The sequence below is a fragment of the Mobula birostris genome, chromosome 2 (assembly GCF_030028105.1).
Source record: "Mobula birostris isolate sMobBir1 chromosome 2, sMobBir1.hap1, whole genome shotgun sequence".
Classification (NCBI taxonomy): domain Eukaryota; kingdom Metazoa; phylum Chordata; class Chondrichthyes; order Myliobatiformes; family Myliobatidae; genus Mobula; species Mobula birostris.
The window spans coordinates 172463390-172480752 of NC_092371.1; the positions used below are offsets into that span (position 1 = coordinate 172463390).

The following is a 17363-nucleotide window of genomic DNA, read 5'->3' on the forward strand; positions in this document are numbered from 1 at the left end:
GTTTGAGGGTCGGCACAACATTGTGGGCCAAAGGGCCTGTACTGTGCTGTACTATTCTATGTTCTATGTTCACTAAAAACTACAGTGGAAGCCAAAAACATATCAGGGAAGGGGGAAATGCGCATCACAATAAAAGCTTTAGGCAGGTTCTTTAATATCAGCAACAGGCTTCACTCCTAATCAAGAATCTTGGCCACAAGTCTATATAGGCCCTGGTCAGACCCCACTTGGAGTACTGTGCTCAGTTCTGGTCACCTCACTACAGGAAGGACGTGGAAACCATAGAAAGGGTGCTGAGGAGATTTACAAGGATGTTACCTGGATTGGGGAGCATGCCTTATAAAAACAGGTTGAGTGAAGTTGGCCTTTTCTCCTTGGAGCAACGGAGGATGAGAGGTGACCTGAGAGAGGTGTATAAGATGATGAGAGGCATTGATCGTGTGCATAGTCAGAGGCGTTTTCCAGAGCTGAAATGGTTGTCACAAGAGGACACAGGTTTAAGGTGCTGGGGGAGTAAGAACAGAGGAGATGTCAGGGTTAAGTTTTTTTTACGCAGAGAGTGGTGAGTGCGTGGAATCGGCTGCCGGTAATGGTGGTGGAGGCGGATACGATAGGGTCTTTTAAGAGACTTTTGGTTAGGTACATGGAGCTTAGACAAATAGAGGGCTATGGGTAAGCCCAGTAATTTCTAAGGTAGGGACATGTTCGGCACAACTTTGTGGGTCGAAGGGCCTGTATTGTGCTGTAGGTTTTCTATGTTTCTATGTAAATCCCTTACACTAACATGCCCATCCTGATTTGCCACCAATTTTCAACTCTACTTTAGATTCAGGTCAGGTTTCAGATTCATTTATCACATATATAGAAACATACAGTGAAACGTTTTGCTTGTGTTTACAACCAACACGACCTAGGGATGTGCTGGAGGCAGTCTGCAAGTGTCGCCACACATTCCAGCATCATCATACCTTGCCCACCGTGATCTGCAGAACAAAGCAAGCAGCACCTACAAAAGCAAAAAATAAATCCCTTCTTCCCGCCCTCCCACCCACCTGCTCACACATACACACAAACAGGCTTCCAAACCCAGGGCAGACCACCTCTGGGCCTTGACTTCCGAAATTCCATATTTTAAATATGATACACAAAAAATAACTACATCAAAACTGAGCAATGTCCCCCGGAAAGATATTTTACCTGTTCCCAGCTATGTCCAGCACATGAAGTTCAGTCGCTTGTGAGATTTCTGGAGGGATCCTTGTTAATCTGTTATCACGGAGGCTGAAGACAGTGAGGCTGCAGCAGCCACCAATCTGTGATTGAAACCAGAGTGGTTAGAAAAGCCCCCGCCACTTTTCTTGCCCCAAAGCATGAAATTCTACCTTCTTAACGTGATCCTTAATTCAGAAATGTTAACCCTCCATTTCCCATAAATTCTTGGACTGCAGTCAGCAGCATGACAGCATAGAAGTTAGCATATCACTTTATAGCTGCCGCCTATAAGACTGGGGTTAAATTCCCACTGTCGTCTGTCAGGAGCTCTTCCTGTGGCTGCATGGGTCTCCCCCCAGTGCTCCTGTTTCCTCCCAAATTCAAGAGACATAGAATTAGGGTTAGTTGGCTGTAGGCATGCTATGTTGGCACCAGAAGCATGGCGACTTTTGCAGCCTGCCCAGCACAATCCCAGCTGATTTGATTTGATTTGATTTGATGCAAGCAACGCATTTCACTGTATGCTTAGATATACATGTGACAAACAAACCTAATCTTTAAAATCTTTTATCTTTAAATCAGATATCATATTACTGGAGATTCATAGAGTCATAGAACACTACAGCACAGAAACAGGCCCTTCGATCCAATAAGTCCACGCCAAGCTATTAATTTGCCCAGTCCCATTGACCTGCACTGGGCCCATAGGCTCCCATCCCCCTCCCATTCAACAGTGGAGCACCTGGACAAAGCCCATCTGGTCACAGGCAGACGTGCAAACTCCACACCATCAGCACCAGAGGTACAGCTTGAACCTGGTTCACTGGATCATCCAGCGAGCCCTGGGATTTAAAAGGCAACACAGGACCCTGTGTTTACTGGTCAATTTACACTCAGGAGTCAGTTTATTAGGTACACCTGCTCGTTAATGCGAATATCTCCCTGATCAGCCAATTATGTGTCAGCAGTTAGATACATAAAAGCATGTAGTGATGGTAAAGAGGTTCAGTTGTTGTTCAGACCAAACATCAGAATGGGGAAGAAGTGTATCCAAGTGACCATGACCATGGAATGATTGTTGGTGCCAGACAGGGTGGTTTGAGTACCTCAGAAAGTACTGATCTCTTGGGATTTTCATGCACAACAGTCTCTTGAATTTACAGAGAATGAAGCAAAAAACAAAAAAACATTCAGTGAGCGGCTGTTCTGTGGCCAAAAACACCTTATTAATGAGAGAGGCGAGAGGAAAATGATCAGATTGGTTCGGGCTGACAGGTATATGACAGTACCTCAAATAACTGTTACTGGTGGACTGAAGAGCATCTTTGAATGCACAACACGTCAAACCTTGAAGTGAGTGGGATAGAGCAGCACAAGCCCATAAGCATACACTCAGTGGCCACCAAGTATACGTTACTCTGTTTCAGGGAACACACAATTAGGATCTCTAATCTTTTAAGAATTTTATAGATAAATTACCCATGAGCGGTCACAGAAATTTGTAATGGGATTTAATTGCACGTGTAGCCACTAAATGTTGTGACAAATGAAGATGCAATGTCATGCTGTGGCCTCTTTATTCATCTTTTGCACTATTTACCTAATTTAGTAATTTTTATGTCTTGCAAGACAATAAATTTCATGATATATGTAATAACAAACCTGATTCTGATACTAAGGAACCATCACAGCTTTTGGCTTAACGTACGAGGGCATTCTCAAAAGGTGGCACCTCTAGAAGGCAGCATCTGTTGCTATGGGCCTTCACCATCCAAGACATGCACGCTTCTCAAGTTTCAAGATTGTTTATTGTCTTTATTCAGTACACGAGTGTAAATGAAAACAAACTAGTTGTTACTCTGGATTCGATACAGCATAAAAGAACAAAATAAGCGAAATGAGCACAATAAAAAACAACATATAAATATAAAAACAATTCTATATATCCCGATGTATATGTAAGTGCTACATGGACTGATTATACAGTATGTTACTCACCCCTATCATCAGGGAGAAGGTAGGGGAGCCTGTCAACCCATATTCAATGTTTTTGGAGCTGTTTCTACCCCCCCCCCACCATCAGATTTCCAAACGGTCCACAGACCCATGAACACGACCTCGCCATTCCTCGTTTGTACTATTTAATTACTTTTTTATTGTAATGGTAATTTTGCAATGTACAGCTTCCATAAAACGACAAATTTCATGACATATGTCAGTGATAATAATCCTGATTCTGATAACTGACATTTAAAAAATGACGACAATAATAAACTGCACTGCCTTGTCTGTTTGTTTTCAATCACGCCTGCGCTTTGATTACCATAGCATAGGATGGGACTGTGCTGGACAGAGTGCAGAAGAGATTCATCAGCCTGCTGCCTACACTGGAGGGCTTTAGTTAAGGGGAGAGATTTGACAGATTGAGCTTGTGAACCGTGAAGTGAAGGAGGTAGAGGGGTGACCTGGTGGAGTTAGAAAAGAGTATGAGAGGCATGAATAGAGTAGGTATTTTTCCCAAGGGCAAGGGTATCAAAAACAAGAGGGCACAGTTTTAAGATGAACAATAGATTTAAAGGGGATCTGAGGAGAAAGTTTTATCTAAAAACATAAGAGTAGTGGAGGTAACCCAATACTTCAAGGGCACATCCCTCCCTGCCAGCAGTAGCATCGACAGGAGGCAACATTCATCATCTCCATCCTCCATCTGGGCCGTGCCATTTTCTCACAGCTACCATTGGGCAGGAGGTGCAGATGCCTGAAGTTTCACACCATCAGGTTAAATAAAAGCTACTTTCCTCGAACCTTTCAGTTCTTGAACCAACCTGCACAACCTTAATCACTACAGTTTAGCACCATGATGACCACTTGGCACTAAAATGGACTTTGATTTTTTTGCTTTAATTTTTTTCTCGTAAAAATTGTATCTGATTTCTGTTTAATGTTTTTCCTTGTGAATGCAGCTTATCTGATGCCCTGTGCCTGTGATGCTGCTGTGAGTTTTCCATTGCACTTGTGCATGTGACAATAAACTCAACTTTGACTTCTGAATTTTGAGATGTGGAATCCACTGCTAAATGAGGTGGCAGAATCGGTTCTAGGACAATGGTTGCAACAGCTTCCCTGAGTCCTAAAGAAAATGCAAATGTCTGTCTTAAATGTCTTTCTTGTGATCGCAATACCCTGTTGGAGAATGCAGACATCGCACCTCTCCCGGAAGTTCCGGGAGTCTCCCGCATATGAATAGTGGCTCCCTGATGCCCGCAAATTATATACAATATCACGGAAATCAATTTTTTTGAGAGCGAGCGAGACAAAGCAAGAGAGAAAGTGAGAGCGCGAGAGAGAAAGCAAGCGAGAGCGAGAGAGCGCGCGAGAGCAAGAGCGCAAGAGAGAAAGCAAGCGAGACAGCAAGAGAGCGAGAGCGAGAGAGAAAGCGAGAGCGCGAAAGAGAAAGTGAGAGTGAGAGAGAGAGAGAGAGAACACGAGAGAGAGAGAGAGAGAGAACACGAGAGACAGAGTGCCATAGCAGAGTGTTCCCAAAAAAAAGAAAATATAAAACGTACGTCACCCCAGACTACACTAAAGTGTACCCCTGCCTAATAGAGGTCAAAAATAATGACAGTGTTGCTCACTGCACTGTTTGCAACAGTGACTTTTCTATTGCCCATGGTGGGTTAAGACTGTAAAAGACATGTTCAGGTGAGCTTAACAGGTGTCATTCGTTCATTAGCATAGCTAATGTTATTTAAACTAGCTGGCAGACATCCCACCTCTCCCGGAAGTCTCCCGCAAATTGATGGTGCTACCTCCCTGAAATGAGTTTTTGCAGGGTGGGATGTCTGACACTGGTAAAATACTGCAAGTCCAGATCATTGGTTCATTGGCAAGATCGACAATGGGGAAGTTGCATGACCTCGGTAGTTGTTTGACCGGGTCCTCATGGCGGGGCATTGCCTGTTACAGCCAGCCAGGGGAGGAGATGGTGGAGACAGTGTGGAAGAGGAACAAAGGTGCAGCGGGCACGCTGGCCGCAGTCTGTGCTGGCCTCTGCTGACCAGCCCTTCTGTCGGTGCCGCTCTCCAGTGTTCACTCTCTGGCAGATAAACTGGATTGCTTTCAACTGTGGCAGACCGAGTGCAAAACAGGCTAGATTGCTTTCATCTGCGACGGACCCTGCATGAGGTGAGGAGCTACTGCATCCTTTCTCTTACGGAAACATAGCTCAAGGACAACATCCCATGCACAATCGATCTTCAGGCCTTGCCACTCAGGGACTTGGGCCAATATTATTTTGTGACTGTAGATGGTACAACGATTACTTGTGCTTGAGCGAATGCATGCACTGTGTTTTGCACCTTGCTCCCACAGGAACATTGTTTCATTTAGCTGTATACATGTGTATGGCTGAATGAAAATTAAACTTGAACAAATACTATATTTAAGAGGCATTTAAACAGATGTAAAAAATAGGAAAGGCATCGAAGAATATGGACAATGTGGGCAAATGGGTACAATGTGACTGGGTAAAAGGTTGGCATGGACGTGGGGTTTGAAGGATCTGTCTCTGAGCTGTGCTCGAAACCACCTTCATCTTCATTACTTCTCTTTCACTGCTCCATCTGATTCACACGTGGATGATAGGAAAATAGAGGCTACGTGGGACGGAAGGGATAGATTGATCTTGGGGTAGGTTAAGTGGTCGGAGCAACATTGTAGGACAAAGGGCACGCTCGACATTTTAGGAGCAGCTTCTTCTACACTGCCATCAGATTTATGAATGGACAATGAACCCATGTATACTACCTATATTTTTCTTTCTTTCCCCTCTTTTTGCACTATAATTTTATATATACACACATATTATATACAGACTATATAGTGTGTGTGTGTGTGTGTGTGTGTGTGTGTGTGTGTGTGTGTCTGTGTGTGTGTGTGTGTATAATTCTATATATACACAGTGCAATACATAAAATTATTACAGTATTGTGCAAATGTTTGAAGCATATACTGTGTGTGTATATATAGAGCTAGGATGTCAAAGACTTTTGTACAGTACTTGGTAATTTGATGCATTGCACTCTTCTGCTGCAAAAAAAAAACAAATTTCATGATATATGTGAGTGATGATAAACCTGATTCTGATAAGGGTTTAGAAGGGGCAGGGAGAGGGGATCATGGTTGTGGAAAGGGGAAGGGAGAGTGGAGGGAGCGGGAAGCACCGGAGAGATATTCTGTAGTGATCAATTGTTTGGAATTAAATGATCTTGCTTGGTGTCTCAAGGTTGGGTGTGTCTGCACATGTGCCACCCCCTGCCCATGGCACTCCCTCTTTTCCACCTGTCCCACACCCCTCCCGCGATGCTCCACCCTCGCTATTCCCAATATCCTTTGCTCCCACCAGATTCACAAAGTCACCCTGCACCACACGTTGGCAAATACAGTGCTGTGCAAAAGTCTGAGACACAACAGTAAGCACCTCTGCCTAACCCAGAAAGCTCACAGCTTTTGACCAACCACAGCCTGAACCCAGAACACCTACAGGCTTGACGAGCAACTGGAAGTCCATCATGACAAGCAATTAAAGTTTCCTGACTTCATCATACCATCATCCCTGAGGCCTGACATGAAGTCTTATATTGTACTGTACTGATGCTGCAGAACAACACAATACATGCCAGTGATATTAAACCTGATTTGATTCTGCACTGTGCTATACTGTTCTACTTTCTATGATTCCAGTTGGCTTTATTTCCTTGACAGCTCATTCTTCATTTTCCTTCCCTGAACTGAAAATCTCAGCAGTTAAGGATGGTCTTACTTCTTAGAAAAGTCTGAGAGGTCACGCCATCCTCTTGGCATCAACATCACCTTTCATTCCTACTGACTCAATGCACAAGATCTTGTGAAGAAACTGGAATAAATTATAACTCATGCCTGCCAAGATCTGGCTCATTCATCAGAATTCGTTGCTAGTTCTGCTAATACAGTCCCAATGTTTATGCTTTATCCAAGAAATCAACCTTGCTCTCAGGGATTCTGGAAGAATTTGATGTTAAGGAGAGGTCACAGGAGAATGGCCAGACTGGTTCAAGCTGACAAGAAGGTGACAGTAACTCAAGTAACCACCACATTACAACAGTGCATGCAGACGAACATCTCTGAGCGCACAATATGTTGAACCTTGAAGTGGATGAGCGACAGAGGCAGAAGACCACAAACATACACTCAGTGGCCACATTGTTAGGTACAGGAGGTACCTAATAAAGTGTCCACTGAGTGTAAAGTTCCTTGAAGTTAAGAATCCCTCAGAGTTACAAATTATTTGCATCTTAAATTGCACCACAATTGTCAGAAACCACAGAATCTGTTTTGCATGCTCATGCTGTATCAAGCATTCACTTTTGTTAATGCATCAATGCTGCAAACAGTCCTTGGAAACCAAGAAATGCGTTGCACAAAGCCAAAAACAAAACCTCAAAGCAAATAAAGATCTCAAGTTACAATTCAGCATTTCACGATGATGTGCAATCACAGATAGGCTTCTCATACTCACTGGTTTACTTTACAACTTCACTCATTTCCAAGCAGCAAAAAGAGTTTACAGGAAGTAAAAACGTGAAAAGATTAAGCTTTCATGTACTCAGACAGAACTTTCCTAACTCAGAACATTCTTCCTCTCCACCATCAGATTTCTGAATGGACAATGAACCAACCCATGAACTCCAGCTCACCATTACCTTTTGCTCTCTTTTTGTACTACTTATGCAATTTATATTTTATATATATTATTGTAATTTATACTTTTATAATATGTATTGTAATGTACTGCTGCTTCAAACCAACAAATTTCACAACATATGCCAGTGATATTAAATGTAGTTCTGAAAGTTCAGTTCTCCTCCATTCTAGATGCTGAGATACATCCTAGGAAGTATCATTAGTGATGTAGCCTGGGGTCATTGGGTGTTTCAGCTCTTTCAACAACAGACAATCTCGCCCAGGCGAGCCAGCCAGGGTTGATCAGGCCCTGGCTTTTGTCCCATGGGTCACACCTCTGGATCCACAGCCATCTGGAGGCTCGCTCAGCAGCCTCTATAGCGGTTTTGATTGCTCTTTTCTTTGCAGCGCCCATAACACCAATGAGAGAGTAGGTTCTGCACAGCCAGCAAAACTTCTACACCCCACCTCTATAGGCTCACATCATGCTCTCCACCCGTCTCTGGTATGGTTCTACCAGCTCCTGGTATTTGGTCTTCTTACACTCAAATGCCTCCTCAATCCAACTTCCTGAGGAACTGTTCCAACCCACCATGGCCACCTGCTTCAAGGTTTGACAGAATAACCATGTCAGGCCTCGGGGATGATGATGCGATGAAGTCACGGAACTTCAATTACTTGTCAAGATTGAATTTCAGTTGCCAGTCAGACACCGTGGCAAGCAAGCCTGTTGGTGATCTGTGCTAAGGTTGTGGCTGGTCTCCAGCTGACAAAGGCTGTGGGCTTTCTGGGTTGGTGATCTGTGCTAAGGTTGTGGCTGGTCTCCAGCTGACAAAGGCTGTGGGCTTTCTGGGTTGGTGATCTGTGCTAAGGTTGTGGCTGGTCTCCAGCTGACAAAGGCTATGGGCTTTCTGGGTTGGTGGAGGTGCCTGCTGCTCCATTCCTGCCACCCTGGTGATACACACTGCCTCGACAGTTGTTCGCACCTCTTCCTGAACAGGTTTGTGTCTGTCCGTGCCCTGAGCCCCATCGAAGCTGGTTGAAGGGAAGTTGCCCAGCCCTGCCTAACCAGACAGCTGGTCCCTACCAGATCCCTGTGCCTCAGGTATGACTCAGGCATCTCCACTCCATCATTGGCCTTCCATTTCCTCTCTGTCCGGACCTCAATGCCTGCTGATGAGACTTTGGGGTTGCTGGAATCTCTGTACAGCAGCAATTCTCTTCTACGGGAAACCATGTACTCCTCATTCAGGCTGCTGAAAGAAAGCTGTAGTTTAATCCTCTTCCCATATAGAACAACGCTGTTTAGGCTACAAGGGGGAACCATCTTCGAAGGTAGCCATTGATCTTTCTTTCAAGAGCCTCAACTGTTGACATGGGTACCTCTATTGGCACCGAGGGCCAGAGGATCTGGGGGAGGATGACACGCTGGTAGGTCCAGGCCATGAACTTGCAAGGCAGGCCTGACTTGTCCACACTGGTGAGCCAGACTTCTAACTTCTTGGTGGCTTTCTGGATGGCAGCCACATCTCTTAAGCTGCATTCAAAGTCCTTCCCAGGCTCTTGACTGGTTTCTCAGAGATGGCTGGGATAACAATACAGTCCAAGCAGAAATGGAAATTGTCCGTATCTGCCTTTCTTTAACATCAGAGACCTGGATTTCTCTGGCTTAAAGCCATCTTTGCCCATGCAACGAGCCTCTCTAACCCCTGAGGATCCATCTACTGCCCGGGGCTGATACAGTTGTTGCTGTGAGGTCATCTATGAAGGCTCTGATTGGGGGTTGCTGCATGCCTGTCCTAGTCTACACTCCACTTCAGCTGCCTTAACCAGCATGTAAGAAGGTTACCGAGAATGTGAACTTGACCTACTTGAAATCAATACTCATCTCCTCAGCGAGAATATTACCAATCTCTGTCTTCATCGTGGGGAATCAAACAGTTGCATCAATTGTGATTTAATAATTTTCTGCACTTAAAGAACTTAGGCTTACACTTAAAGAAAAATGCACCATCCACAAATTCAGAAAGCACTAATTGAAATAATCTGTTTTAAGAATCAGCTTCATCGAGTTAAGACAATGAGCGTGCATAAGCCTACCTCTTTGGGAATGGAAATCAGTCTGTTTCTGTCCACATTAAAATTGGTCAGCTTTCGCAGCTTTCCAATGCTCCTGGGTAAACCCTGAAATAAATAAAAAGTAATTACATAACACATCTGTAGAGGACAAATGGCAGCATGGTGGTTACTGCATTCACTTTACAGCACCAGCAATCACCGATTAGGGATTGATTTCTGCCACTGCATGTAAGGAGTTTGTACATTCTCCCCGTAACGATGGGTGCTCTGGTTTCCTCCCACATTCCAAGGACATACGGGTTAGGGTTAGTGAGTTGTGGGCATGCTATGTTGGCACCAGAAATGTGGCAACACTTGCAGGCTGCCCCAGCACGCCCTCAAACTGCTTTGGCCATTGATGCAAACATTGCACCTCACTGTACTTCATGTTTCGATGTACATATGTCAAATAATTTCTTCTCATCTTACTTGGGTTAACGTGCAGGTGGAGCCGGTGGTGAGGAAGGCCAATGCAATATTAGCGTTAATTTCAGGAGGTCTGGAATACAAGAGCAGTGATGTGATGCCGAGGTTTTATAAGGCACTGGTGAGGCCTCAGTTTGAGTATTGTGAACGGTTCTGGGCTCCTGATCTAAGAAAAGATGCACTGGCATTGGAGAGGGTTCAGAAGAGGTTCACAAGGATGATTCCGGAAATGAAAGGGTTATCATAAGAGAAACGTTTGATAGTTCTGAGTCTGTACTCGGTGAAATTTAGAAGGATGAGGGGGAATCCAATTGAAACCATTTGAATATTTTATTTTTTTTATACAGAGAGTGGTGGGAGCCTGGAATGGACTGGCTGGGATGATGGTAGAGGCAGATACATTAGACCTTCAAGAGACGATTAGATAGGCAGATGAATGTGAGGGAAATGGAGGGTATGGACATCCTGTAGGCAAATTAGTTTAATTGTGCATTTGATTACTCATTTAATTGGTTCAGCACATCATTGTGGGCCAAAGGGCCTGTTCCTGTGCAATCCTGTTCTATATTCCATGTGATACCTGTCACTGAAACCAAGTTAACTTGGATAAATGAGTCTTGTCCATGGCTTTCTTCAAATGTTTTTTTAAAAATTTCCCAAATCCTAACTTCTGCATCTACACTAGTACTTTATTTACAATAAATTAAAAGCTTTTAAATCAAATGATTTTCATTATGCTTTCAACCACATTTTTTTTATATTATGAGGACACTCAGTCCTTGTTTATTGTCATTTAGAAATGCATGCATTAAAAAATGAAACAATGTCCCTCCAGAAAGCTATCACAGAAACACAGGACAAATCAAGACTAAAGCTGACAAAACCACATAATTATAACATAAAGTGCAGACCATGGGTATGGTTAAAAAAAAGTTTCATGTCCCGATAGTCCCATCATCTCACGCAGATGGTAGAAGGGAGAAACTCTGCCTGCCATGAACCTCAAAGCGCCGCAAACTTGCCGATGCATTGGAAGCTCCCGACCGCAGCCAACTCTGAGTCCGTCCGAAAGCTTCGAGCCTCTGACCAGCCCTCCGACACCGAGCACCATCCTCTGCCGAGCACTTCGACCTCGCCCCGGCCGCCGAGCACCAAGCAAAGCGGAGGACTCGGGGCCTTCCCCTCTGGAGATTCTGGATCATACAGTAGCAGTGGCAGCGAAGCAGGCATTTCAGAAGTTTCTCCAGGTGTTCCTCCGTGCTCTCATGTCTGTCTCCATCAAATCAGGATTGTGCACAGCACCCTACTTGACAGATAACAGATATCGCCACCGGAGTGGCCGCTGCGAGCTGCGCCGCATCACCATCTTCTCCTCCCGTTAGATATAAAAACTAATTTTCACTGCTGGTATTTTGATGCTGTCACCAGTTTGTGAACAATTACTCTGTTCTCAATCCAATCTTAAACAAACATCAAGAGCTCAAACCAACATTAAACCAAATATTTGTTCTGTGAGAATTGTGGATCATGAGGTTAATTAATTTCAAAAAATCCTCCAGCATCCAAGCTGAAGTTATTGAAAGTTAGCTGAGCAGAACTCTTACACAGTTTCGAAAATTAAAGAGTCAAAATGCTGTCGAAGAGAGAAGGCTGCCTACTGGAGGGTCAATGAACATACTGTAAGTGCTGGGAGATCAAATGGAAAACTGGAATCCAAATTACTGGTGCAGTTCTGGGAGAGATGAGGTGTGAGAGACACAACAGTTGGACAAACGACTGAAAGAGACTACAAGCATACCGGGTACTTCACCAGTGTGAAATGTTCTGTCTTCGCTGTTCCTGATTACAATATACTCCCCAATAGGAAAAATCTTCATCAGCGCTCAATGCTGCAAGTCCCTCAGTAGAAGGACATACTTACACACACACACACGTAGGTGCAGGCATATGCATGTGCACACATACATAGACGTGGGCACATGCATGCACTCACATGCAACGCGTACACACACAGGCACAGGCACGCATGTGTCTACAGCCAGGATTGTTTATGTGACATGTGAAACCTATGATAATGGCTATATAATAATGGTATACTCAACAGCTTGTTGTATATCCTATGTGATCAAGGGTCAATTTTATTCAATATATATGTAGTAGGAATTTGCTGTGGTGTGGTATATAAAAATGTTAGAAGTCCAGATATTGAATAAAATATGCATAAATATACAAGTACCAGCATGAATTTACAATGTAAACAGCATTACAAAAAGTGGTTAAAGTTGTTTACAGTTTAGTGACAGAGGTAATAAATAGAGTGGGGTGGGGTGGCTATCTAGAAAGGTTTATCAGATTAACTGTCTGGGGAAAGAAACTTTTAAGATGGCATGAGGTTTGTGTTTAATAGCCCTAAAGCACTTTTCAGAAGGGGGCTTTTGGAGAAGATAGTTTGCTGGATTTGACCATCTTCTGAAAGTCAAAGACGGGACATCTTTTAAAACTTAAAAGGAGAAATTGTTATGTTTAAAGGGTGCAGAAATAGTTTCAGGCTCTGAAAGACCAGTCACCAATCAGAATTTCCTTTTGTTTATCTCCTTGACTTCATAATACACATGGTCTTTTGTGTTGGTTTATTCTTAATATCATTAGCAAAGCAAATTAAAATACTGAACTAAAACCAATTTACATAGTCTCAATGAAGCCTTCAGAGAAGAGAAAATAGACGTGCTCAAACTTCAAAGTAACTTTATTATCAAAGTAGATATATGACAACATATACTACCATGAAGTTCATGTTCTTGCAGGAATTCACAGTAGATAGAAAGAAACACAATACAATCAATGAAAAATGACACACACAAATACAGACATTGTACATACTGTAAGACAAATGGTGCAATTACTTTGTACAATAAAGTATTACAATAATAATAATTAATATTGAGAACATGAGTTGTGAAGTCCCTGAAAGCAAGTCCATAGGTTGTGGAATCAGTTCAGTGCTGAGGTGAGTGAAGTCATCCATACTGGTTCAGCAGCCTGACGGTTAAAGGGTAATAACCTGAGTCTGATGGTGTGGGACCTCCTTCCCGATGGCAGCAGTGGGAAGACAGCATGACTGGATGGTGGGAATCCCTGATGATGGATGCTGTTTTCTTGTAGCACTCCTTGTAGATGTGGGGAAGGCTTTTCCCGAGATGGACTGGTTAATAGATTGTATCCACTAGTTTTTGTAGGCTTTTCTGTTCAAGAGCATTGGTGTTTTCATACCAGGCCCTGATGCAACTAGTCAGGATGATCTCCACTATGCATCTATAGAAGCTTGTCAAAGTTTTAGATGACATGTCAAATCTGCACAAACTTCTAGGAAAGTAGATATGCTGCTGTGATTCCTTTGCACATTCTTCAGTGGCTCTACATACTTTTGGATGATTCATCTGTGGGAAGTGCTCGAACTTAGCCACGTCCTCACCCTACTTATCTCACTGCCATTCCTACTGCTGGCGATGGGCAGATTCGGAGGTTGAAGACTTATACTCAAAATTACCCATGGGTAGCTCTGAAAACTTCAAGATTCTCTCGTCAGCAGCTGTTAAAGTCTACAGCATGGAGAAAGGCCCTTCAGCCCAATGGGTCCATGCTGACCAAGATACCCAATCAAGCTTTTGCTCGACTTGAAACAGGCTGTTAAATGCACCACTTACAGACTCCTTACTTGTTTGTTAAGTGAGCTGTTTACCTCAGGTTTTCTTGCAATCATGGCCTGCAGGCTTCCCTCTCCTTACAGTACCTCGCCTACCCCTCTGCCTTCCCAAATATTCTCAAATTACTTTCCCCATTTTCATGGTTTTTACTTGTATTCCAAGCAGCAAAGGTCTCTTGTGCCAAGTCAAAGGAGTTGGTGGTGGACTTCAGGAAGGTAAAAACACCCTGCACGGATGACAAACACCTGGGAACTCACCTGGACAATAAAGTGGACTGGACTAAAAATGCAGGGGCTCTATACCAGAAGGGACAGAGCCAACTGTACTTCCTGAGGAGGCTCCGGTCATTCAATGTCTACAGTACTATACCGTGTGGCCAGTAGTCTTTTCTATGCTGTAGTCTGCTGGGGCAGCAGGGTGAGAGCAGCTGACGCCAAGAAGATCGATAAGGAAGGCTGGTTCTGTTCTGGAGGTAAAACAGGAATCCCTGGTGGCTGTGTCTGAGAGGAGGATGCTGCAGAAATTATGGAGCATTATGGATAATCCCTCTCACCTCCTCCATGACATGCTGGTCAGACAGAGGAGCACCTTTAGTAACAGACTGATTCCACCGAGGTGCACCACTGAACACCACAGGAGAACTTCTCCCTGGGGCTTTAAGACTTAACAACTCCTCCTCCTCCTCCTCCTGTGGTTTCTTTGCACATTTGTATTTTGCACCATTACTTTTTAATGTACACTTGCGTTCTTTTTCATACCTCAATGCTTACATTTTGTATTTTAAAGTATATATTTCTGACTGGGCAACCTTGCAAAAATAATTTCATTTAGGATAAACAAAGTTTTATCTTTTCTTACTTCTGTGAATACTAGAGAATTTATGAACTATGCATAAGCAAAGACTGACAAACAGCCAATGTGCAAAAGAAGACAAGTTGTGCAAATGAAAAATAATGCTCAGAACATGAGCTGTAGAGAGTCTTTGAAAGTGATTCTGTTGGTTTTGGAATCAATTCAGTGTTAAAATGAATGAAGTTGTCAATGCCAATTCAAGAGCCTGACGGTTGATGTGCAATAACTGTTCCTGAACCTGGTGATGGGGGACTGAAGGCTTCTGTAACTCTTTCCCAATGGTAGTTTGAAGAAGGGAACATAGCCTGGATGGTAGGGGTGCTTGATGATGGATGCTGCTTTCTTGTGGACGTGATGCTTGTAAATGCACTCAGTGGTAGGGAGGGCTTTGCCTGTGACGAACTAGGCTGTATCCACCTATTTTATTTAAATTATTTATTATTATTTATTAGAGATACAGCACAGAACAGGCCTTTCCAGCCCAATGAACCAAACCATCCAGAAACGCACCACTTAACAGCACCCTAACCACAGGACTACTTACAATGACCAATAATCTACCAATCAGTATGTCTTACATTCTTGATTAGTCTGGTCATGAAAGGTTACAGGAGAAGGCAGGAGAATAGAATTGAGAGGGAAATGGATCAGCCATGATGAAACAGTGGAGTAGAATTTTTAGACTGAGTGGCCTAATTCAGCTATGTCTTATGCCCTTTGGAATGTGGGAGGAAACCCACACAATCACAGGGAGTACATATAAACTCCTTGTAGTCGGCACTGGAATTGAACTTCAAACTCTGAATGCCCCGAGCCTTCATAGCATAGTGCAAACTGCTACACTACCGTGGTGCATGGCAGTGCCACTCCTTAGGAGTTCGTAAAGATTCATCATGACATCTAAAACTTTGACAAACTTCTATAGATGTGTGGTGGAGAGTATATTGACTGGCTGCATCACAACCTGGTATGGAAACATCAATGCCTTTGAATGGAAAATCCTACAAAAAAAAAAGTGGATTGGACCCAGTCCTTCATGGTTAAAGCCCTCCCCACCATCGCGTACATCTACAAGAAGCATTGTCACAGGAAAACTGCATCCGTCACCAGGGATTCCCACCACCAAAACCTCAGGGCTCAGGACTCTCACCACCAATTTCAGGAACAGTTATTACACATCAACAATCAGGCTCTTGAACCAAAGGGGATAGCTTCACTCAACTTCACCTGCCCATCACTGGAATGTTCCCACAATCTATGGATGCACTATCATTTCATGTCCTCAATATTTATTGCTTATTTATTATTAGTAGTATTTCTTCCTTTTTGTACTGGCACAATTTGTTGTCTTTCGCACACTGCTTGAATGCCCAAGCTGGTGCAGCTTTTTGTTGATTCTATTATGGATTTATTGAGTAGCCCGCCAGAAAATGAATCTCAGGGTGGTACTGTATACGATAACATATGTACTTTGATATTAAATTTACTTTGAACTTCTTTTCTGTTGACTTTTTTGTTCCTGGCCCTTGTTGTTTCTGTACCAGGTAGGACACTCTTCACTGTGCATCAATAGAATAGTGCACACGCACTCCCACACACATTAACTTGCACTCCCAAGCACACACACACTCACTTGTATGTCTCTCACACACATAGTGTTATTCCAAACTTATTAACAGTGAGAATATCTAAATTGAAGTACTGACCTCCAGCTTATTTTCTGTGAGCACGAGCTCTGTAAGGTTTCCACATTCTCCAATAGCGTCAGTCAAGTGAACTAAACGATTTTGATCAAGTTTTAGGATTGAAAGCTGCTTTAATTTTCCTATAGGAAGGGGAAAAGAAGTGGTTGAGGGAAAATAGTTAAAAGTACTTCGTCACTTAAAATATGAGTGGTTTTTAAATCACACTGCACAGAAGTTGGCCATTTCACACGAGTCACCCGCATGACCACCCACCCACCTCAAAAAATCGAGATACTCACCTTTTTGGAATAATGATTTTAAAAGAAAAGGAGGAAGGGGAAGAGAAAAGAAAGTTCTCAAATACTGGGGATGCTGAAAACTTTGATGACTCAGCCAATTATCTTTTATCAGCAGCTTTCTTCAATAATAACAAGAGATTCTTCAGATGCTGGAAAACTTGAGTAGCACACACAAAATGCTGGAGGAACTCAGCATGTCAGATGGAGGGGCATAAACTGTCAACATTTTGGACTGAGTCACTTCATCAGGACTGGAAAGGAAAGGAAAGGGAAGATGTCAGAATAAAAAGGTGGTAGGAGGGGAAGGAGGACAAGCTGGAAGGTGATAGGTGAAGCCTGGTGGGTGA

General features: G+C 43.3%; 1 protein-coding gene across 1 annotated transcript in view; it reads right to left on the reverse strand.

The window, feature by feature from the left end:
* The window catches only part of lrrc1 (leucine rich repeat containing 1), a 141780-nt gene that overhangs the window by 16776 nt on the left and 107641 nt on the right, over positions 1-17363 (reverse strand). The window contains exons 9-11 of the mRNA XM_072251101.1: positions 16739-16857; positions 10033-10116; positions 1198-1313 (exon numbers count right to left, since the gene is read on the reverse strand). Of these exons, the coding sequence (XP_072107202.1) occupies positions 1198-1313; positions 10033-10116; positions 16739-16857 (319 nt within the window). The remainder of the gene's footprint in view (positions 1-1197; positions 1314-10032; positions 10117-16738; positions 16858-17363) is intronic.